At 48.4% G+C, this 22503-nt stretch overlaps 1 protein-coding gene across 1 annotated transcript in view; it reads left to right on the top strand.

Annotated features, from left to right (window-relative positions):
• The first annotated feature begins 1048 nt into the window (after nucleotides 1-1048).
• The window catches only part of Runx1 (RUNX family transcription factor 1), a 90198-nt gene continuing 68743 nt past the window's right edge, over nucleotides 1049-22503 (top strand). Inside the window, exons 1-2 of the mRNA XM_052741221.1 lie at nucleotides 1049-3975; nucleotides 10207-10363. Coding sequence (XP_052597181.1) covers nucleotides 3706-3975; nucleotides 10207-10363 — 427 coding nt within the window. The 5' untranslated portion in view covers nucleotides 1049-3705. The remainder of the gene's footprint in view (nucleotides 3976-10206; nucleotides 10364-22503) is intronic.

Genomic DNA, 22503 nt, shown 5'->3' with positions numbered 1-22503 from the left:
GCATCACTCAGGCGAGGTGGAGTGTTAGGGGACATTCAGAGAGTTGACACCTGAAATGGGACTTCTTTGGAAACAGTTATAAAAGAAAAGCATAGAGAATTTGTGTCTTCTCAAAGCTCCGGACCCCCCCCCCCCAAAAAAAAAAAAAACACACGGGAAATACTGAGCTTGTCCGTGCTGGCCCAATTCTAGTGCCGGACAGGAAAGGCCCACTTGGGAAAACGCGGAAGGCTGGGGACTATGAGGCCACTTGCAAAAGCTTTTGCTGGTGCTCGCTGCACACCTGGGGAACTCATGTCGCGAACTAGCATAAGGCAGAGCTCAGGCAAAGAAGTTTCCAAGGCAAGAGGCCCGGATTTCGGCGGATCGTGACAGCCCCCTGAAGGGGGCATTCCCACGCAGGCTAGCCTGGCTTCCACCTCTGAGCGACGGAGGCGCTCGGGTGTGTTCTGGTGGCCATTTGTTCCCAAACTCACAAGCCCCCCCACTCCACCCCACCGTTCCAAGGGCCTCCGGGTGGGACAGATCCCCGCGCCGCCCGCCTGTCCGCCGGGGCGTGCCCAGTGCCCAGTTCCGCGTCCCAGGCCGCCGAACAAGGGCCGCTGCTGCCCCCTGGCGTCCGCCCTGAGCTCCGCCGTGTCCTGCCCAGGGTTCCAGGCCGCCAGCTTCCACCCCGCCTGGGGCAAAAGAAGCGGCCCTAAAGCCCAGGCCAGGCCTCCGTGCCAGGACCGCCACGGCTTCGTCCTTCTCCACCGAGCCCGGGCCGCGCGGATGCGTGAGGAGGGAGGACACACGCAGGGACCAGCCGGGGACCCGAGCACAGAATGGAAGTGAAGGGGTTCGGGGCAGATGTGGAGAGTAACGGGCTCCACGGACTGGGTGGTGAGAAGTCCCGGCGGAGGCAAGGCCCTGGAGAACGAAGGAACCCACGGAAGACACAGACCAGCTGCTCCGGCTGGGGACAGCAGTGGGCCACGCTCCAGGCAGGACCCAGACCCTTAAAGCTCCGCGAAAATGCCCTCGGCGCCACGGGGACGGACACGGGGGGGGGGGGGAGAGCCCCCACAGTGCGCAAGCGAAGTGGGTTCAGCGTCTGGAGGAAAGCTCGGGCCTTCCCCGGGAGCTGGAGGGTGGCTGAGGGCTCGGGCGATCGGGGTGGCCTCCCCCCTCTCCCCTACCCCGGATGCTTTCAACTTTCTTTGCAGTCTAGGGTTCTTTGAGGCCTTGGTTAGAAAACTAACTCCTCTTTAGCCGCTGCGCACACTCAGAACGCGGCGCGCTGCGTAATCAAGCCGCAGCCCAGCAGCAGAGAAAAGACACTAAATAAAGCAACTCTACCAAGGAGAGGATGCTTAAAAACCCCAAACTCCTGCGGCGGAGCAGCGACTGATCTTATTTAAATGACTCGGTGCCACTTCGCCTCAGCTGCCAGCCAGACCGGGGGAGGCGCTCAGAGCCTCTCCCACCCAGCCATCAGCCCTCCGGCCCTCTTGAGGCCGAATCCCACCCTGTCCTCGCGGGACGTGGAGGCTTAGCCCATAGTCTGCAGTGCACCGCTGGCTGGGGACCGTTCCGGGACGCCAGCCCTGGTCCCCCAGAGCCTCGGGATGGCAGCTACGAGTCCAGGGCTCGCAGGGCGTCTCCTTCCCAAGGCCTCCAGGCCTCGGGCTTCTCCGGGCACAGCTCCCGGTTCCTATGCCCGACCGGCTTTTCGATTCCTGTTGCAGGGTCTCCGGGACCTTGGCCGCCGGTGGCGCCGCTGCGCCCGGCAAACCCACCACCCAGCGCGAGTGCAGCAGTACCACCCCGGCGCGTGGCTGCCGGGTTTAGTGGGGTCTGCACCTGGGCCGGGCTTCGGACAAGCGTGGCAGCGTGTGCATGGATGTGCGTGGGTCGGCGTGGGTGCGGGAGCAGGGGCTGCCACCGAGTCCCCGGGCAGGGTTGCGTACAGTAGCGCGCGGGGGCGCGCGGGCCAATTCCAGGAGCGCGGCGGCGGGCCGCGCCCAGGCTGAGACCGGAAAGGCCTGTGATTGGCCGCCGCTCGCCCCTATGCAAACGAGCTGAGGGAATGGAATTCCTCCGGCCGGCCTTACAGTAAAAGCACGTTCATTTCCAGGCACTCTCATTCATAGAGCCAGCGGGCGCGGGCAGGACGGGCGCCCCGCGGCCGGACCCAGCCAGGGCACCACGCTGCCCGGCCCTGCGGCTGCCACTTCCATCCTGAGCTCCGGGGGACGCAAGAAAGTCACCCTCTTTGCGGCTCCTCCTCGATCTGCGTTGGACCTCCTTGTTTTCCTTTTATTTTTATTTTTTTATTTTTCCTTTCTCACTTTTGAATGAACTGGCTTTCATCTAGGCTTGGATGTTTCAACTTCTTTCCTGGCTGTGAACTTTTCTCCGATTGTTTCTCTTTGACAACTCCGGGAGAAAGTGTGCTGGGGTTCCGGGAGTGCCGTGAAGTTGCGTGTGCGTGGCAGGGCGCGTGGGAGTGAGCGCGAGCGCGTGTAACTCGAGCCTCCCGGTCTGCGGCGCTTCCTCCCGGGCCCGCTCCACCTGCTGCGGTTACACGGTGCTCGCTCGCTCGTGGGTATTTGTGCGCCCCAGCAGAAAAACCAGCCAGCCAGCGCCGGGCGACGACGTTGGAGGAAGATCGTCTTGCTACTGCTAGTCTGGGCTGACTCACTCAACCAATGTAGACAGTGGCTGGCTTCCGAACAGTGCGTCTGCCTCTGTGACCCAACTTCGGCTCAACTCCCACCAAACCACAGGATCAGCCACAAACTTAACCAACGTTCCCAAACCCGAGTCCTCAGATGGGGGAAGCTCTAGCCTGAGCGTCATCGAGTTTGGCTTTTTTTTTTTTTCCTGATTAGATAGAGGTCTCTGTAAAGCTAAATTTTCTGCACTGACCATTTGTCCAGAATTTATTGAGTAATGACAAGTGATTCTACCCCAGCCTTTGAACTACTGAAGCTGATTTTCAAGGCTACTTAAAAAAAAAAAAAAACTTCAGCGAACATTAATGGATTTCTGTTGTGTTTAAATTCTCTACAGATTGTATTGTAAATATTTTATGAAGTAGATCATATGTATATATTTATATATACGAGCACATACATTACTAGCACAATCTTTTAAAGTTGCGGCTCTTGCTTTTGAGAACCGAAGTGAGTTTTTCATAAGAGGGGAGCCCTGTATGGAAGACACTCCTAAGTTTTGTATTTCGTTGGGACTTTAAACAAAACTGATCTGCAAGAAAGAAAAGCAAACTGACGGGCAATTAACTGCTGGAACTTCCAAATCTAGTTTTTGCTGTTCATTTTTTGTTCTACGCATAAATATTTTAGGACGTGTACGGGAATTTTGCCTCCGGGACCGTTTGTAATAGCCAAAGATTGAACTTCAGCTTTGAAAGCGAGCCTCCATTGGGCATTTGACTTTGGATTCTGGTTGCCCACTCTTTAATGCACTAATCGGCCAGTTGTTAGCCCTGCTTGGGTGTGAGGGCCGATCCGAGTAACTAGAACTCAGTCCGGGACTGTTGGTAATTTAGCCTCCCTCCTCCCCCACAACCCTCCGGTAGTGATAAAGTCTCCTGAACTTGTATGTTGGTCTCCCGGGAGCTGCTTGCAGAAGATCCGAGCCCGTGTTGCCGCCGTCTAGTAGGAGCTGTTTTCAGGGTCCTTACTCAATCGGCTTGTTGTGATGCGTATCCCCGTAGATGCCAGCACAAGCCGCCGCTTCACGCCGCCTTCCACCGCGCTGAGCCCCGGCAAGATGAGCGAGGCGCTGACGCTGGGCGCCCCGGACGCCGGCGCCGCCCTGGCCAGCAAGCTGAGGAGCGGCGACCGCAGCATGGTGGAGGTACTAGCTGACCACCCCGGAGAGCTGGTGCGCACCGACAGCCCCAACTTCCTGTGCTCCGTGCTGCCCACTCACTGGCGCTGCAACAAGACCCTGCCCATCGCTTTCAAGGTACTCGGGCCTGGAGAGGGTGGTGGGAGGATCGGGAGAAGGCCGGCCGATGCCCGGGGGGAGCCTAGAGGGCAGAGGCCGAGCGGCATCTAGACAGGGGTGCTGCCTGTGGAAGCCTCTGGCTCTTCTCACTGAGTTTGGGATGTGGGGATGCTGCGTTGCCGTGGCGACCCTCGGGAGGGACCCACCTTAGCCAGCCCTAGGAGGCATCAAGAGGAGTTTTAAAAAAAAAAAAAAGTCAAGATAATCCCAGAATATCTACCAAGGGCCTTACCTTTGCTACGAACTAGGAAAAGTTAAAACCTTGGGGCGGACAAATCCGTCTTTCTTCGTAAGCTTCCCGGACCTCCGGATGAACACCCGGACCATTTTGTGTCTCTCAAATGAAGGCATCAGGAAATAAAAAAAAAAAAAGAAAGAGAGAGATACTTTAATACCTTCCGGTCAGTAAAAATAAACCAACAAGGGAAAGAGCCAGGGGGACACCCCCGCCTCCAGCGCGCCTTTTTTTTTTTTAACCGCCCTATAGACATCAGAATGTCCAAAGTCCACTCACTGCAGGCGTAGTTAAGTTTGCCAAAGTTCCGAGGAGTTTTTCGAGCCTGTCGCCTGCTCCTGCCAGAAGCCGCAAGTAGCAAATCCTGTTGCTTTTTCTGGAACCCTCCAGAAAATTAAGCCCTGGGCAAGAAAGGTGCTGAGGTGTCTTCTGACACCTGGGAAGGTCCAATCCCGCGGCTTTTCTGTTAGAGGAGGGGGCAGTGTCGACCCAGCAACTTCAGATGGGCAGCTCACTTCCGTCGGGTAGCTTTTCACCCTGATCTTGCCCTGGCTTTCAGTTGCCTCTAAACCTTGGCCTTCAGAAGGGATGTATAAACAACCCGGGGCGTTTTTAAAACAACTACCCTACTACTCTGGCAGGGAGCTTGAGAATTTAAATTCTCTTCTTTGGTCTTCTTCGGTGGTGGGTTTTAAAGGACAGCTAGCTGAAAAGCACACTGGCTGTGTTAGGTCCTGTTCTTTTAAAAGGCTGATGAAGGAGGCAGGTCCAAGCTGTAAAGAGAGGTTGCTTTTTTTAAGATGAAGAAATGGTCCCCTTTAGGAGGGAGATTAATTTAAGTTTTTCGTAGTTCCAGGCCTCAGCTGGACCTTGATCTAATTACAACGAATAACCCTCACTTTTGAAAAGTGCTGTCCAAATTCCTTTTTTGTAAACCCTAAAAACACCGTCCACATTTTAAAAATTATAGAGATAGAATATGCAATTGTCTCTGTCTATAAAAATGTTGCCTTCAACAGTTTTTGAAAGCAACTTTTAAAAGGTTAGGGGTAGGATTGAGGGTTCCAGGGTAGGCAAGGCTTTGGCTTTACCTCCCCCCTCCAGTGATTTGGAAAGCCATCCCGGTTCCTTTAGAAAATACAAGGATAGTTGGTGGTGTCTTCTGCTCACCATGAGAGGGAACCTGACTGGGCTGAGCCCTGAGGTCACTGTCAGCAGAGAGAAATCAGGCTTTGTGTAGTCAACAAAAGGACCATTTAAGGTAAGTGTCCCTGCAGAGCAGAGCTAAAGGGGACTTGTGCCTTCCTTGGGGGGTCTTTTCCGAGCTGCTGTTTTTACTGTGAGGGAACTCCAGTTTACCAAGACACTAAATGATTGATTTTTAGAAATTGTCCTCAGGAGTTGAAGCAATGCAAAGTCTTGAGCTACCACATGGAAATGTTTGTTTTCTTTTAAAAGAATGAAAAGACCATACGTACTGCTTTTACAAACCGCGGAAAATTCCTTTTAAGCAAAAATAATCACAGCCATAGAGGTTCCCTTTTTATAAATGATTTTGGAAAACCCACTTCTAAAAGAATCTCGGTTTGTTTTCCTGAGTGACAGCCGGTGGCTATGACTAAGGTCAAGGTGTACACAGCACGGTGTGAAAGGTTCAAGTGGGTCCCTTGAGAGAGTTTGGGGGGAAAGGACAGGGTAGCAGAAAAATCAGACCACTCGATTAATATCTGTCACCACTCCGTCCCACAGAGAGAGGCCACTTCCAGGAGCTCAGCACCCTGCTGAACGGAGGCAGTAGATAGGGTTTTCAGAGGGAGAAGAAATGTAAAGGTTGGACTTAAGAGGAAGCTGTGCATCTAAACAGACCAGCATCCTAGCTGCATTTTCTCTGGATCCTGGCCCCAATCTGTACCAGCTCTTACCAAAAAATGTTTCTCTACATTTCGGATAGGAATTAAGGCTCAGGAATCTCTTTAGAGGTCAGTCCTACAGGAATTATCTTATTTTCCAAGATAAAAACCAAATTATGTGAAGCAGTGATGGAACCCACCCACCCCTAGTGGGGGAGCATCTTCAGGAATCTTCTGGAATTTTGTTAAGTCCTCTGCTTTAGTCTTCAGAATTATCAAGAGATTTAAATTCACGAATTCTCTCAAAAAATAGATTTAAATCATCCTCATTGGTTCTCCTGCCTCTCCTCTGCACCGCTTTTCACCTCCAAACAGTTTATCTTAGCCCAGGAGAAACAATTTCCCAGATGAGAAATTGTGAAGTCTTCTGTGTGCTGTGCAGTATTCGTAAAAGCAGCCAGCGAAGTTGTTCAGGTGACTTGCGACAGATTTTGTAAGACTGTAATAGTACAGTTCGTTTAGGCCCTGGTACACAGAGCATGAGCATGCATGCCTTCAACAGGGAGTTCAAAGACCCTGGGTGCTGATGGAATATGTTTTTCATTTTTTTTTTTAAAAAAAGGAGTAAATCATGTTTCTGGCAGGAAGATCGTGGTCCCTAGCTACGCATTAAATGCCATCTCAGATGAATTCTATGTTCTACACATAGCCTTCTTTCTTTGAAACTCTGGAAGATCAAGGAATTTGCCGTACATGAATTGTAACTGTAATTTCAACCTATAAAATTGTTGAAAAATGCCGGTTTCCGATTATGAACAGGCCAGCCAAGAACAGTACTGGGAAGCCCTTATAGCATAGAGGAGAGCTGATATTTTGCCCAACTTCCTGATACTTGGAGAACAGAGAAGTTCAACAAAATATGAGCTATCTCTGGCCAGCAAGTCCCTTCTTGTCTGTTTGGTCTGTGCTGAATGTAAATGTTTGTCTTCCCTTACCTATTGTTTATGGCTTTTTATTGCAGACACTGCTTTCTATTTCTGTCTGAAGTTAGATTTTTTTCTCATTTTTTTATATCACTTCTCAATGACAAAAATCTGTATCAAATTGGAGGACATGTTAGTTTTAACTCTAAAAAAAAAATTTAGCCTAGTCTAAGTATACTTGTCATTGGATGAAATATACTGTTAAATGTCCCTGGATTTAATTTGTCTCCTTCCCTTCCCCACCAAAACTCTTGGGAGATAAATCAGAAAGCCAAAGAAGTAATCATTGAGTCCCCAGATTACCCATTCCCACTTCCTTTAAAAATGAGAGTGGTGAAATTTAAACTCTTGATTTTTAGCCTTTTGAATTCCAGCATCAGCAGCCTTTTCCTAGTTAGCCACCCTGGTCCTTTCGTACTGTCTGCATCTATCCGTGAGGGCCTCCTGGGCTGGCCCCCCACTAATCAGGTAGCAGCACTGGAGTAACAGTGGTAAACTGAGGCACACTGAGACACAGCAGGAGAAGAGCCGTGACTCAGCATGCCTTTGGGCACTTGTGGAACAGGATGTATTTATTTTAACCTCTTAGGAGATATGGGCCCCAACGGTAAGGCATTCAGTTTGGAAGCCCGTGGTAGATCTGGTATCCTGGGTACCCGTGGGTGTTGAGTTGAACTAGAAAAGCCTAGTTCCCCCACAGTGAGAGGAGGGTGAGGAAGTGAAGCGTCTTCGTGGACGACATTTCAACACTGTGAGCTGATTGTGCAGGGGAAGTGAAAATAGTGAGGAAAGAAATGGAGGAAAAAATAGAGACTAAAAACAGCAGAATTTATAGGAGTAGAAAGAAAGGTAAATAATGATCAACTAACTGATCAGGGAGATTTATTGCAATGATGTTCTTTGAAACAAAAGAGTTGTCATATTACTAATCTTAATTAAAGGCCATCAAACACTTGTGGTGGGATATAAACATCTAATTACAGACTGCTCAGAGAATAAATGTTTTTAAATCTCCTTTGTAGAAAACATGTCCAACAATTGGAATGAAAGGGTTAAAAAGAGGCAAGAGGCTCTGTCCTTGTCTCACAAAGCAAGTTGGTAAAAACAGATAAAATTAAAGAGCTGACAAGATACTTACCCAGTACCCAGAGCAGAGTGTCCTGGTGATGTCCTGGGGTCCCGACTGTCCACTTCTCCGGGCAGCTGGAGTCATTTCCTGGCGTGTTCTTTAGAACCCAGGAGATGGTGCGGCCACAAAGAATAAAAATCACCCAGATAGTCATCAGCAGGACAACGGAGAGCGGAAGGGGACATGACTAAGCTCAGTGAGGATGGCGAGCAGAGGGATTGGATATTGGTACCCGATTAGCGAATCTGTGGCATCCTTATTTACATACATGCAGACAGAGAAATTTTCCTGCAATAAACTATGCAGCAACTAGTATGCAAAGAAAACGAAAAACCAAGTAACAGTATATTGAGAAGGGCTTTTGCCGCTCCCAACTTGAGAACATCCACCTAACAATGACCACGTTGTCAGGATAAATAACAATTCCACCACAGACTGACAATGTATGTCAGAAACGATTGAGAAAAAAAAAAAAACTGAACTTGAGGCATTTTGGTTTGAATTCCATGACCACTTTGAAACTGGAACAAAGCAGATGTAAGCTGTAATCAAGTCAGAACTCAGAAATCGCTGCTGCAGTCAGACGCCGGCTTGGTGGTGCATGCCTGTAAGCCCTGGCCTCACAGTGAAGACAGGAGGATGTGAGTTCAAGGCCATCCTAGGCTACCTAGTGAGACCCTAGCTCTAAAATAAAATGAAAAGAATCAATCAAACAGCAGCCAAGTGATGGGTGATACTTGGTGGAGCATTTTCAAGGCATGTACTTCAGAGTATTTTAATTTAAAATTGCTGCTTTTTTGTTTGTTTGTTTGTTTTCTGGATGTGAAATATGTTTATCTACCAGTTGTCTTCAAAATATAATAAGCCGTTACCTTCTCAATGGCAGTAAAGGAACACCTCAGAACACAGTTAATATATGTTTGGGGTTCACAGATGTGAAAATGCAGCCTGGTTTCACCTTTGATTTGAGAATGATTATTGGGACTCCCTTTGTTCTGAGGTCATCTCTTTTGGAATTAATGATAAATAAATGGCACATTTCTGGTTTTTCTCCTTGAGTGCCAGAGTTCACTGCTAATGAGGCTCCAACAGAGGCAAAAGAGATGCCAGAGATGAGCTGCAATGGGCAATTTAAATCCCTTCCAGGCCATTGGAAGCTGCGTACATGATGGCACACATACCTGTATCTTGCAGGGCGGGCACAGGAAGATCAGGGGGTCAAGGCCATCTGTCAGACAACAAGCTTGAGGCCACCCTGGGCTATGGGAGACCCTGTCTCGGAAAGAAAAAAAAAAAAAAAGATCAGTAGCAAAAGTCAAATTTAAGTTTAGCAGAACTAAGTTGAAGTTCCTAAGTCCAGGTCCTGCTAGGGGCACCAACGGAGGTCCAAGCGAGTAAAGATGGGGTTGGAGAGATGGCTCAGTAGTTAAGGACACACCACACTGTTGCAGGGGACGGCTTCTGGTTCCAGCACCTGTCAGGTGGCTCACATCTGCCTACGATTCCAGTTCCAGGGTGTTGCGATGTCTCTGGCCTCAGTGGCACTTACACTCATGTGCACACATGCACCCACATCCACATAATTCAAAATAATAAAATGAATCCACCTTTTTTTTGAAGGTGGATTAGATTATAAACCTACCATGTAAGACTTTCTGTCTTTCAAACATGTCTTAAGAGATGACTACATTGATGAGAATCAGTAGCTTTTCAGAGTCCCTGTTCCCTTTTATCTTGTTCCTACTGTGTTGTGTGGCCTTATTCATTCAATTTCATCAATGCCTTCCTCATGTGAAAATCTACATCCATCTACGCACTGTGGAATTAACAGCAAGCCTTTCGGTTATGATGCTCAAGTTACGATGATTCTTCTAAAAGCCAAAAAGTGTTGTTAAGCATATGTTTAATTTTAGAATGATTGCCGCGCAGATGACGTAGAAGTGTCCCTACGACAGCTCTGATGTCTGCCTTTGTCCCTTGGCTGATGTCTAGGTGGTGGCTCTAGGGGACGTTCCGGATGGCACTCTGGTCACCGTCATGGCAGGCAACGATGAAAACTACTCAGCAGAGCTGAGAAACGCGACAGCGGCCATGAAGAACCAAGTCGCAAGATTCAATGACCTCAGGTTTGTCGGTCGGAGCGGTAGAGGTGCGTATCTGTCACAAATGAACTTGAAATGCAAAGTATCTACCTGGGAACAAACCCAGGGTTTCCAGCCGGTAGCAGTTTCTTATTGTTGATGCCGCATCAAACTTTAATATAATGATTATTTGAAATTTAATACTTCTGCAAGAGTCTCGTTTTCTATTACCATGTTTGATGACTAAATTGGCTTAAGACTGACTCGGAACACATAATACATGAATGAATTCCTTTTTTTTGATTTTTCAAGATTTCTCTGTGTAACTCTGGCTGACCCGAAACTAGCTCTATAGACGACTAGGCTGGAATGGAACTCACAGAGATCCACCTGCCTCTGCCTCCCAAGTGCTGGGATTAAAGGCGTGTGCCACCTCTGCTGGGCATGAATTGTAAATTTCCATAAAATACTTCACCATTTTTCTGAAACGAGAAAAGTGAACCTCACCACAATGAGAACTGAGATTATGTAATGAGAATTCACTATTGGGCAATCTGAACATTGATAGCCTTGAGCAGATGGTACCTGTGCTTTCTACAAGCGACGGGGTTTCAACTGCTCACATCAATAATTTGGGAGAAATCCTTATAGTCTGTGATATGGTTTTAAGCAAGCTTACATTTCTAGGATAAAAATGGGATCATATTAGTACAATCGAGAACAACGTGACCTTCATGATGTAGTTATTATTACTTGGTGAGAGAAATGGGGCTCACTTAACATTTAGATGTTAATCATGTTAGAGACCAGATTATTTGAAGAAACTGTTCCCTTAGCTCAGGTGGACATGCAGTTTGACTGTCCCTCACCCTTAGCCAACTTTCAAAGTGTTGGAGTAGCAAGGGAAACCTTGGTTCGCTGTGGACGTCCCCACTTTCCAGTTATTGTAGTTTCTCTTTGTTTCTGGGACGGAAATCGTATTTTTTTTTTTTTTTTTTTTTTTGGTTTTTCGAGACAGGGTTTCTCTGTGTAGCTTTGCGCCTCTCCTGGAACTCACTTGGTAGCCCAGACTGGCCTCGAACTCACAGAGATCCGCCTGGCTCTGCCTCCCGAGTGCTGGGATTAAAGGCGTGCGCCACCACCGCCCGGCGGAAATCGTATTTTACAGACATCCACGAGTAGTGAAGATTTAACAGCAAGGGGACTTGGTTTAAAGTTTCACTTCTGTATTGTAGAACTGAATAAGCTTGGCCGTCAAAGCTGTTTCTAGCTTAATCAAAAAGACAGGATCCGTGTGTAAGTAACAGTGACAGTTCTTGTACTGGAAAAGAAACAGGAAGGGGCTAGTGGAGTCTGTAGCCCAGTGCTGGAACACTAGCCTAGCACATGCAAGGCCCTCCGCTTGGTCCCCAGAGCCAAGCAAACGAAACAAAACCAGCAGACTGGCAAGTCTAGAAAAGGCCAGGCAGAGGGGTCATCACCCCTGTGAACGAAGGCGTTCAGAAACCCTAGAAAATCTGTTCTCAGTGGAAGAGGGGAGAGGGTAAGTGTCCGTGCATCTGGGCTGTTGTGCTGGCTAGCCTAGATGTCCAGGGTGTTTTCATAATGAAATCACACCTAGAGAAAAACAAAAAAAGTGTGATGTGATTGAAACTGTATGTTCACACTACTATGCTAATAATAGGGGATCCAAAGACAAGTCTCTCCACTTATTGAGAGCCTGAGGGATGCCGCCGGGAGAGCCTGTGTCCTTAAGTGGGCTCACTTGTTATATTGAAAGTCTGCCTTTCTGCAAATGGAATTCGCATTATGGTTCAGAGGCGTGTGTCCAGAAAACACCGTGAAGAGTTCAGATGAGCTGCTGGCAGAGTGGGTGGGAAGCCGAAAAGAAATAACAGCCCCACAGCCAGGCCCCCCACCTGCCTAGCAATGAACTCCATCAGTTCTTAGGAATTGCCACTTTTAGGAATGGCTAGCTGAGTATCACTTGGTTGCCAGAGAAAGTGGGATCATGCTCCTAGGCGTCTAGGTGGGTCTTTTTGTCCTGTTTGGCTATGGGAGTTTTGAAGACTATTTAAAGGCCCATTCTGGTGACATTTTCCATGAGGGTGGCATGGTGGCTTTCTGACAGTCGTCACCGGAAGTTGATGAGGACGATGAGGAATGGGGTTTTGAGAGCAGCATGCTTACTTTTGTGCTGCCGAGGGCTGGTCCCCCATCGCTCTCTGGCCGTCTCTGTTCTGAGTGGGTGACTAATAGGTGCTGGTGTTTACCTGAGGAACGGCGGGCGGGCGACTGTTTCCCCAAGGTGTGGACTGTTTGCATTCTGCTACCTGAGTCTTGCCAGTGTGCCCTTGAGTTTGCATAAACCCCCCAAAGGGAAACAGCAGCACCCAAGGCCAGGCTGGCTTCTCAGACCCTGGAATGGAAAAATTAATCAGATGCAAAAAAAGGATTATAATTGATTTGAACAGGCTCCCCTCTCCATGCCTGATAGAAAGTAATTAAAACTCAGGAGCATTAATTGACCACTTGACCCAGTTACGGCTACCATATATAACGTTGGTCTTGAGTTTTTATGGTTTAAATTTTTTTCTTTTCTTTTTTTTTTTCTTTTTTGGTTTTTCGAGACAGGGTTTCTCTGTGTAGCTTTGCGCCTTTCCTGGAACTCACTCTGTAGCCCAGGCTGGCCTCGAACTCACAGAGATCCGCCTGCCTCTGCCTCCCGAGTGCTGGGATTAAAGGCGTGCGCCACCACTGCCCGGCTTGGTTTAAAATTTTTATGTCAATAATATAAGACAAGTAAGCTGTCAGAAGACTGAACATGGTTTTATCTCATAATTTCACGTTGTAGTCACAAAATATAATTTTATTTTGCTTTTTTGTGGTCATCAAAGCCTGCTAGACAATCCACCCTCTCTCCCCCTCTCTTTCTCCCTCTCCCCCGCTCCTCTCTCCCTCCTCTCTCCTCCCTCTCACAGTTTGCTTCCCATTAGAAAGGGAATAGATGCTCTCACTAATTCTAACAATTAGTCCTAATCTCCCTGGCTGAGCTTTATCCTTTAAAAGTTTCATTATGTTTTATTAAGCGATCTTAAGACTCAACTATTTCATTTTCTGTGTTTTTTTTTTTTTTAAATGTGCCTAAAAATATGCCCTTGACATTCACAGACTAACCCAGAAGGTTTTGGCTTTTCATCCGTGCACACATCTTAAGGTCAGTGTTGAGTCCAGTCAGTGGTGGATTCTTCACGGGGCCTGGGTGCTCAGTGTGGAAGGAAGGTAGAGAGGACATGTAAGGGTGCTCCCTTTCTTGTGCCAGATGCCCGACCCTGGGGATTGTGACCCTCCCAGAGACTGCCCGAGCCACCCAAGGAAGGAGTTTTCTCTCTTCCAAGAAGTGGATCTGTCTGGTGCTGGCTGATGGCCAGGGCCACAGCTCCTAACCTCAGGTTCAGCCTGTGACTGGGAGAACCTGCCTGTCCTGCTTCTAAGGCCTGGCTGACTGCAGGCCCCTGTGAACACTGGCAGCTCAGGCTTCCTCCCCTGCCCCTGGCTTCCCCCTGCTCTCTGGGTAGTTCAGATCTCCTCCAAGTATCTCACCCGGGAATGTGTCTCCCTTTGATTCCTGATCTGCGTGTTGATTGGCAGTGACTTCACAAGAGAAGAGAGAGCAGCTCTCGGGTGGGGGTGGGGGTGGGGAAGAGAAGAGGGGATCCTGGGAGACTCACTGAAGTCCAGAGATTAGGAAGGCACACAAGTGGTTGTTCAGAACAGTGGTTTTAATCGCAGGGCCTGAGACTATCAGTCACCTCCAAGTTCAGGGTCAACAAGAACTCTTTCATAAGGTTAATTAACTGAGCGTTTTTTTGTTTTGTTTTGTTTTGTTTTGTTTTCTGTCTATAACTGCAATCTGTACATTCCGATGACAAGAAAGCTCCCCACAGCGAGAGGTGACAGACATGTCTGCAAATGCCTCTTCCCTACTAGAGTATTCCATTGGCTACCAATGAACTGGCCCCTCAGAGAGTATAGCACCAATGATTTCACAGAGAACCAAAACGCACGCACGGCTCCCAAAGGTACCAATAGCTGTGTTGTAAGGAGGGAAACAATGGCCAGTTTCCATTTGTTCTAAGAATGTGAATTTTAATCTTTGGGAGATGTCATAGACAGTTCTGAAAATCCTCTAAAAGACTTTCCCCAAGAACGGAAGACGGGCGAAAGATTTCTGTGTGCAGCGTAAAGTTTCTGGAGTTGGCTCGTAGATCTTCTGGGATGTGTGGATGCCAAAATGTGCAAATTTGGAATATGGCTTTGACTGTGGAGCGCCAGATTAGTACCAAATACCCAGAAAATAAATATCCAAGGGAACCACAAGGTGGACATTTTCTGGCGCCCTTCTGTTGTTTTGGTGACAGTGACATCCGTAGACTTGGGGCCTAATTGGTAGGGGTTAGGGACGCAGATCAATTTAAAATGCCAATCCAGGCCTTTGGTAAGCCACTAGGTATATGAGTGGATGTCATCACTCATGCAGGATTGGAGACCATTCTGTCATTGACAGTAAGGTCTCTTCAGGAGTGTCATCCGCCCTGGCTCAGTGACACTCAGGACCCATGGAGCCAGGTGTCCTGTGGCCTGTCGGGAAAGCGTTTCGCTTCTCAGTGGAATCTGCTGTTTACGTTGGCCTCCTGGCAGCTCGGAACTTGCCCACTTTGAAAATAGTGCTTTTCCGAAGTGAAATTCCTTCCTAGACCCTTGCTGTGGACGTCTTCCCAGACATAATATTTATGCTGTCACAAGCTGGGCTCTTTCACATTTGTGTGATGTCGGTTCCTTGTGGCAGTTTCATCGCCTTCTGCATGATTCAGGGTACGGCACGGATGGGGAGGTTGTCTCTCGGCTCGGCAGAAGCCTCTGGTGGAGACACAGTTGGGAAAGAAAAGCTGTACTTAGACGGCAAACAGGGAGGGGTGTCTTTCTGTGGTGGCTTTTACCGGAGAGTTGGTCTTAGTGACTCACAAGGTTACAGAAGCCACATCATTCTTTATTTGATGGCAAATTCATTTACTAGAAGAAGGAAAAATCCAACTGCCAGCCCCAGAGATGTTCTGTGGAGAGCATTCTAGGTAAGCAATAGAAATGGCAGTTGGGTCTCCTAGAGAGAATAAATAGAAAGAAACTATGTGAGTTGTATTCAAATCAAATGTCCATTTTTTTTTTCCTTTTCTTTCTGGTTTTGCGTCTACTGTTTATAACAGCACATCTAGTAAAATCTGTTTTCTTCAGATTTAGCCGTGAACAAATAGGGATAAACAGAGCAAAACAAAAATAAAAAACAAATAAAATCCAACAAAACTAAACAAAACCAAGGCCTCTTAGAAAACAAGCCTCAGCCGGTCCCAGCGAATACTTCCCTTTCCTGGCAGGTCACGAGCTTCACCCAGAACTGATGCAGAATGTGGCCTGTCGAACCAGGACCAGGCTTCCCTCCTCTTTTATATTTGACAAGAAAAGAGTTAGCGACACTTTCCTCAAGCAAGCTTCTCCCTGTCCGGCTTAAAGCCTGGCGTGGCCAGAGCCTTAGTAAGAGCCAGGAGCAGCTCACCGCACGCTGTCCCTGTTGGAAAACAATGGTGTCATGCTCCACTCCATCAGACTTTCCTTGCGGGTGGGTTTTACAAAGTGCCAAGCATCAAGGATGGTGTCACAGGGCTTTTCTTGGTCGAGGTTACTTGCATGAATAGGATTTTTCAGCTGTGTGGCAGAAGCTGCCCTTGTAGGGAACCGCCCTCCACCCTTCCTCGGCAGCAGGGCTGTCCTTTGGTGAGCCAGCTCCTTTTGGTCAGGACTAAATAAAGACCATCAATCAGAAAGTGCCTTGGAGAGAGATAATGGTTGAGTGACTTTTAGAGCTTCCTGTTAGGACCGCGTCATAGACCTAAACAGTGATCCAGCTAGCCACTCAGCAATGCTGCACTGGTTCTAATAAATCAGCTGTGTGTGTGTGTGTGTGTGTGTGTGTGTGTGTGTGTGTGTGTGTGTGTGTGTGTGTGTGAGTGTGTGTGCTGGTTGGTGAGGTACAAGGGAGGGTGGAGGAGGCTAGTTATGGAAGAATATATTTTGTCTTTCAGGATTTTTTTTTTTTTAAGGAAACTTACTTGTTGAAGCAGAGAGATGGTGTAATGTCTGTGGAGTCCTCCCTCCCTGCTGATGACTATAAAAATGAGCTGAGAGCAGTGAGGGATATTTAAGAATGACTGTGTGTAGTCACTCCTTGGTGTCTATGGAAGGTTGGTCCAGAACCCCCTCCCTCCCATCCAGACATCTGCGGTTGCTCCAGCCGTTTGTACAGAATGGGGAAACCTTTGTAAAGAACCCCACACACCCTATAATATAACTCACATCGTGTCTAGATTACTTACGATAGCTAATAGAATATCACTTACACATAAGTAGTTGCTGTGCTATTGTTTAGGAAATAATAATGAAAAAAAAAAGCCCACAAGCTCAGAACAAATGGGTCTTCCTCCAAGTGTTTGTCATCTGTGATTCCTTCAATCCACGAATGTGGGACCCATGGACGTGGGGCTTACTCTACTGTAAATGTGGAGTGGTATGCAGTTTGCAGGCCTTGTTGGGGGCCCTTTTCCAGGGGTGTACAGTCATGTGTCTATACTTCCATTGAGAGACTTCTTGGACCAAAATGTTCTTGAAGATTGAGTCCATCCATGCTGATAACATCTCCTCACGTGAGGCCCCAGTCAAGCAATTAACTAAAATTAATGAGCTGTCTGTCTGTGAAAATGTCCCCGTGTGCCAGCTGTCTGTACGCTGCTCACATTCTGCCTGTATTTATAAACACCCATTAGTGAGTTTCAGGCAATGCCTGTCCTCCATGGCTGGTTCCACTGTGAATCTCGCATTTGGGGGCTGTGTGGAGAATGGAGTTAACATTCAGTTTTGCACTGCACTGCTTTGGGACCCCAGCTCACTGCCCAGCCTCTGTTAGCCTATATCGGGCAGCCTATCCCATTTAGGAACTCCATTTGCTGTGCCCGAACTTCCTCCAGCCAGGATGCCAGGCTGCATGGTCCATAGAGTGTAAAGAAATCCCAGCAGCCGCCTGTGAGAGGCTTTATGCTCTAACTCCAGAGTCCCAGTGCGTTTCCTTCAGCTTCCTCAGCACAGGAGGAAATAGTCACTCAGGAGCCACTTAAACTCTGCTTTGCTCATAGAAGATGTAAGTGAATTTGAAGCTTATTTTTTTACTTGGAGTACTCCCTGCTTTTAGAGACTTAAGACCTTCCTAATGAACACATGGGCCTAACCATACTCCCTCCCCAACACCTGACCCCAGGAGGCCCAGGTCCAGTGAATAGGAGGGCTGGCCAGGGCCCTCTAGGGAGGTGTATGTCTCTAATCAAGTCACCTTATGCAAAGGAAGGAGCTGTGTAGTGTTCCTCTGCATCCTTATCAGATCTTCATGGGCAAGGCATGTAGGGAGGGGCCCTTGGATGGTGGATGGAGAACATAGGATTCAGCTCATAGGATTTGCTCATAGTATTGGTTGTGGATCTTCACAGACATTCTTCTGTATTTCTATTTGAAATCTTTGTATTGAGAATGTTCAACATTGCATTGAGTGTGTTTGGCATTGTATGGGGTGTGTTCGGCATTGTATGGAGTGTGTTCGGCATTGTATGGAGTGTGTTCAACATTGCTTGGAGTTGTTCAGCGTTGTATGGAGTGTGTTTGTCATTGTATGGACTGTGCTTGACATCGTATAGGGTGTGTTCAGCATTGTATGGAGTAGTTTGGCATCGTATGAACTGTGTTTGGCATTGTGTGGACTGTGTTCGGCATCTCTCATTTTTCTATCCAGGAGCTATCTGAACCAGGATCATTGAGAAAGCTGTTTGTCTTTTTAAATGACATCTCAAGAACCTACAATAAAGGTCCCCACTTTCGTCCTTCGAACTGCTACCCAGGGGGCAGGTCCCCTTCACTCTATGGCCTGTGTATGTGATCAGTTTGGATGAGCCTCTTGCTTGGTGGTTCACAGCTGGGATGTGTTTGGACCCCTGGGGGACATTTGCTGAGGTCTGCAGATACTTTTGACTGTCACATACTGGGCTGGGGGAGTGGTCCATAGCACCCAGGGGTTGAGGCCAGAGATCTGCTAAACACCCTACTATGTGCAGACTGCCCACCCCCTCAGAAAAGACCAATTATAAAACTTAAATTATACCAACATGGGGGAAACCCTGACCTGGAGACCCACCACTCCCAAAAGTTAAGTATCTCTCTTGCCCCTCCTCCCTCATGATCTTTACCTTCCCTGAAAATGTGTGAAACTTTAAATTTGTGATATTCACAATGAAGAAAAACAGTGGAGGCAGGAGGATCAGAAGTTCAAGGTCATCCTTGGTCAGATGTTGAGTTCCAGACCAGCCTGGTCTAAAGAGACCATGCCTTGGGGTGGGAGTGGGGGAATAAATAAATAAGAATGTATCCAGAAGCCCTGAGGAGTGTCCCCAAAACCAAAAATCCAGCTTTGCCCATTGACATCGTCCCGATCCCTGCGTGACGTGTACTCACCCACTCCTTAAACCCCCACGCGAGTGAATGCCTCTTCCAGGACTGTTTTCACTCTAAGCAGTGGGTTTTTACCAGCTTCTTATCTGAGAGCAGATCGTGGATCCCCATTGACACTTAGAGCCACCCATTCATTCCCTTTTTGGGGTGATCAGGGGAAAATACTGTGATACGCACTGTTGAATGTTTGACGGCATACCAATGACGCCCTCCCCCACCTTCTTAGAAGTGACAATCTGAAATATCTGCAGACATTGTCAAGCCTTCCCCTGAGGGTGGGGAAGTTGAAAACAACTTAAAGGTATGTATCTATCTGAGTTCCATTCCCCTTTTGTCCGCAGAGAGGAGGAGGTGCCGTGAGGATTGATTACTTGAGATAAAAGGCAGGTTCTGCTTTCCCTGGATGAGAAAGACCTGGGTGAAGCCTCAAACCTGGGTCAGGTCTCTTCAGGGACAGTGTCCCTGCAAGAGACAGTGGCAATCGCAAGCCGAGGGTAGCAGCTGCCATCAGTCGGTCAGTGAGAGGCCCATCTCTTGTTGCTCCTGGTAGATTTCTGGGCAAGCTTCCTGGCCTCCCCTTCCTCCCCAGCCTCCTGGAGCTCTGAGGGCCTGAAAGGGTTATGCCCAGCAGGCACTGGGATTTCAGATTAGCAATGGAAGAGATGAAATTAAATATGGACTGTAATTCGAAGCACTGTTTTTCATGGGAAAAGGAGTTCTCCCAACTTAGCCTGTCCAACTCTTTTGTCCAAACATTAATAGCATGCAAATATTTATGATTCATACATGCCCCTTTTAATTCCCGAGTGTATTTTAACAATAAACACTGCGTTTTGACAATGAGGCAGAATAATCCCTTTGTCCGTAGCAGAGCTGTGCATGCTGGCACCCAGCACCATCGCATTCTTCCTGAGTGGTAACTGCTGTCTCCACCCAAGCTTAGGGGAGTTTTATGTCTGTGTGACCCATGCTTGCTTTGGTTGGACGGTGCTCCAGGCCATCCTGCTGTTCCCCGGAAGCTGTCCTTATCTCACCATTTTAATAAACTGCAAGTGAATAGTCGCACGTGGGCTTTCTCTGGTGGCCACAGGGAACCCAGAGAGTTGATTTAATCTGTTGCTTGCAGCAGCCTCCGACTACACTGTTGTCTCGCATTCTGGCCAAATTCCTGGGCTCTGGGTTACACTAAAGCCACTGAGCCTCACTTAGGGTTCCTCTGATTCCTCACACTTACACAGAAACATGTATCTATTCAGAATGATTCTGTGGGTCTTCGGAGGACAGTGTGAGGATGTCTGAGGAGTGGTCAGGACTCCCTGAGATGTACAGGCCTTGGTTTTTCCTCCTGGGTAATAGACATGGCAGTGCCCTTCGTCTGGGCCTCCTCACAGCGTTAAGATGATAAAAATGAGACGGTCCCCTGATGAGGAGACTCAAAAGACCAGGTATGGTGGCTCTTCCTCCTGGAGTGGGAATTGTGGGAAGGAAGGAGAAGATGGCAGGAGCAGCCTGTTGAATCAGGAAGTTAGGAAGGGTGGGACCCTCGCTTACTGCCCCCTCCTCTGTGACAAGGAACTTTTATCCCTTTGTTCTGCTAAGGACTTGGTAAAATGAAGGTGTCTGGGACATAATAGATCTTCATAAATATTCACCAATAAATGCATGCATGACAGTCATAAAATAATCATTTTTGGGAGTACTGTGTGTTAGACACATCCTGTCCATTTCTCTTTGTTACATCTGTTTGCTTATCTTGTCCCATGAAGTCATTTACAGAGAGCATTAATTCATTCATTCATTCTTTTTTTTGGGGGGGGCACAAAGCAGCACTGTTAGCCCAGGCTGGCCTGGAATTCACAGTGATCCTCCTGTCTCAGCCTTTATTCATTGATTCATTACATATGTATTGTGTATCGTGTCAGCTGTTAGGCTAGCACTGGAGAGTCATGAGTCAGCTGAAGAGCAGTTAGTTATCAAGGTCAGGGGTTCATGAGGGGTGACAGTGAAGCATGCCCTCAGTGTTCTGAGTGGACGTCGCTGTGTCAAAGGACAGGAACAGCAGGAGCAAATGTGTGCAACCTAGTGAAGGGCAGAGGCTTGTCATCTCTGTTGGTACCTGTGGGAGGCAACAGAGCGTGCGTGTGTTGGGGGTGAGGGGGGCACCTTGCCTGTTGAAGAACCAAGAGACACGAGGGTGGTCTGCTCTGGAGGACCTTATGTAGGGTTGGGTGAGGATGTTGTAAGGGCCTTGACATCCACCCTGGGCACTGGATCTGATGCCAACAGGTTCTCAGCAGAGAACTGCATCCCCAGACACGCATGATCGACAAACTTAGTGTGAGGAGTAGGGGAGGCGTTTGGAGGGCACTGGGGTACTGAGAGACCAACCTGGCACGTTTCGCCTCCCAGGCACCCTCAGATCTGTGCATGGAGAGCTTGCAAACACCTCTGTTTAGTACCTGTCACTGCTAGGGGGTGTTAGCTTCCACCTCAGGCTGGCCTCCAGCATCCAGCCCACCTGCCCTTCCTCCTTTCATCACAGCAGAGGCTCCAGAAGCCGGTGAGCCGAGACTGGGGACCCCAGTGCCACCGCCACCTTCCCTTCTGAATGTCCACACCAGGACCCCAGCCTCCCTGCCGCTCCCACATGTGGTGCAGGAGGTCTGTGTGAGGCTCTAGGCCACAGGTACACGCAGGGCAATGAGTCAGGCAGCCCTGGGAAGCCACTTTGGGCTTTTCCCCTGTGTGGCCCCTGGCTGGACTACACAAGCCACATAGACCAGCAGAGCCTGGGGAAGCTGGGTTTGTCTCTCTGGATGGAAGGACAGAACAGCATGTGGCCTTAGCCTAAAGAGAATCTCGTCCCTGTCTGGGCTAAAAACAGGCTCACCATCTGAGAGCATGTGGGGCTCGGATTCCAAATGAATAAATAAGACCGAAGGAAACATGTAACTTGGGGAAAGAAAACAGAACCCCCAGGGACTATCTTGATGCCTTGAGGTTGGGGGTGTCAAGTGACATAAAGTGTTAAATCCAGTTCTAGGACCTCTCCCGGAAGATAGCCAAAATCTATAGCTGTTCTCGAACTTACTTGCACAGGCCGCTTGTGCTCCTTGTTTCTTTTACAAGATTTATCTTTGCCCGGTAGGTTTAAACTGTGGCAGGCTGAACCCTCAGAGACAGAGAGGCAGGACTCACTGCGTGCCCAGCGAAGGAAAGCTTTACTCGTCCATTTCTTTCCTATGGCTGTACTTAACCCAGCACCCAAAGTACAGCCAGGCTTTCCAAGCGGATGCAGCTGCCACGCCAGGAGTCAGCAGAACTCATTGATTCTCTTTATCGTGTGTGTGTGTGTGTGTGTGTGTGTACGTGTGTGTGTGTGTGTACATGTATGTGCAGGTGTGTGGGGAAGCCAGAAACTGGTATCCAAATTTCTCTTCCACTTACGTTTTTGAGCCAAGGTCTCTCCCTGAACCCAGAGCACTGTTTCACCTGGCAAGGTCCTAAAATCCACTTGTATCAACCCCCAGGAATAGGTTATAGGTGCCCGTTGCCCACTGGCTTTTTGTGTGAGTGCTGGAGATCCGAACTCAGGTCTTCATGCTGG

Source organism: Peromyscus californicus, unplaced genomic scaffold, assembly GCF_007827085.1.
Source record: "Peromyscus californicus insignis strain IS unplaced genomic scaffold, ASM782708v3 Scaffold_16__1_contigs__length_79575227, whole genome shotgun sequence".
NCBI classification, from domain to species: Eukaryota; Metazoa; Chordata; class Mammalia; order Rodentia; family Cricetidae; genus Peromyscus; species Peromyscus californicus.
Note: the sequence above shows the minus strand (reverse complement) of the source record. Positions and strands in the feature narration are given on the sequence as shown.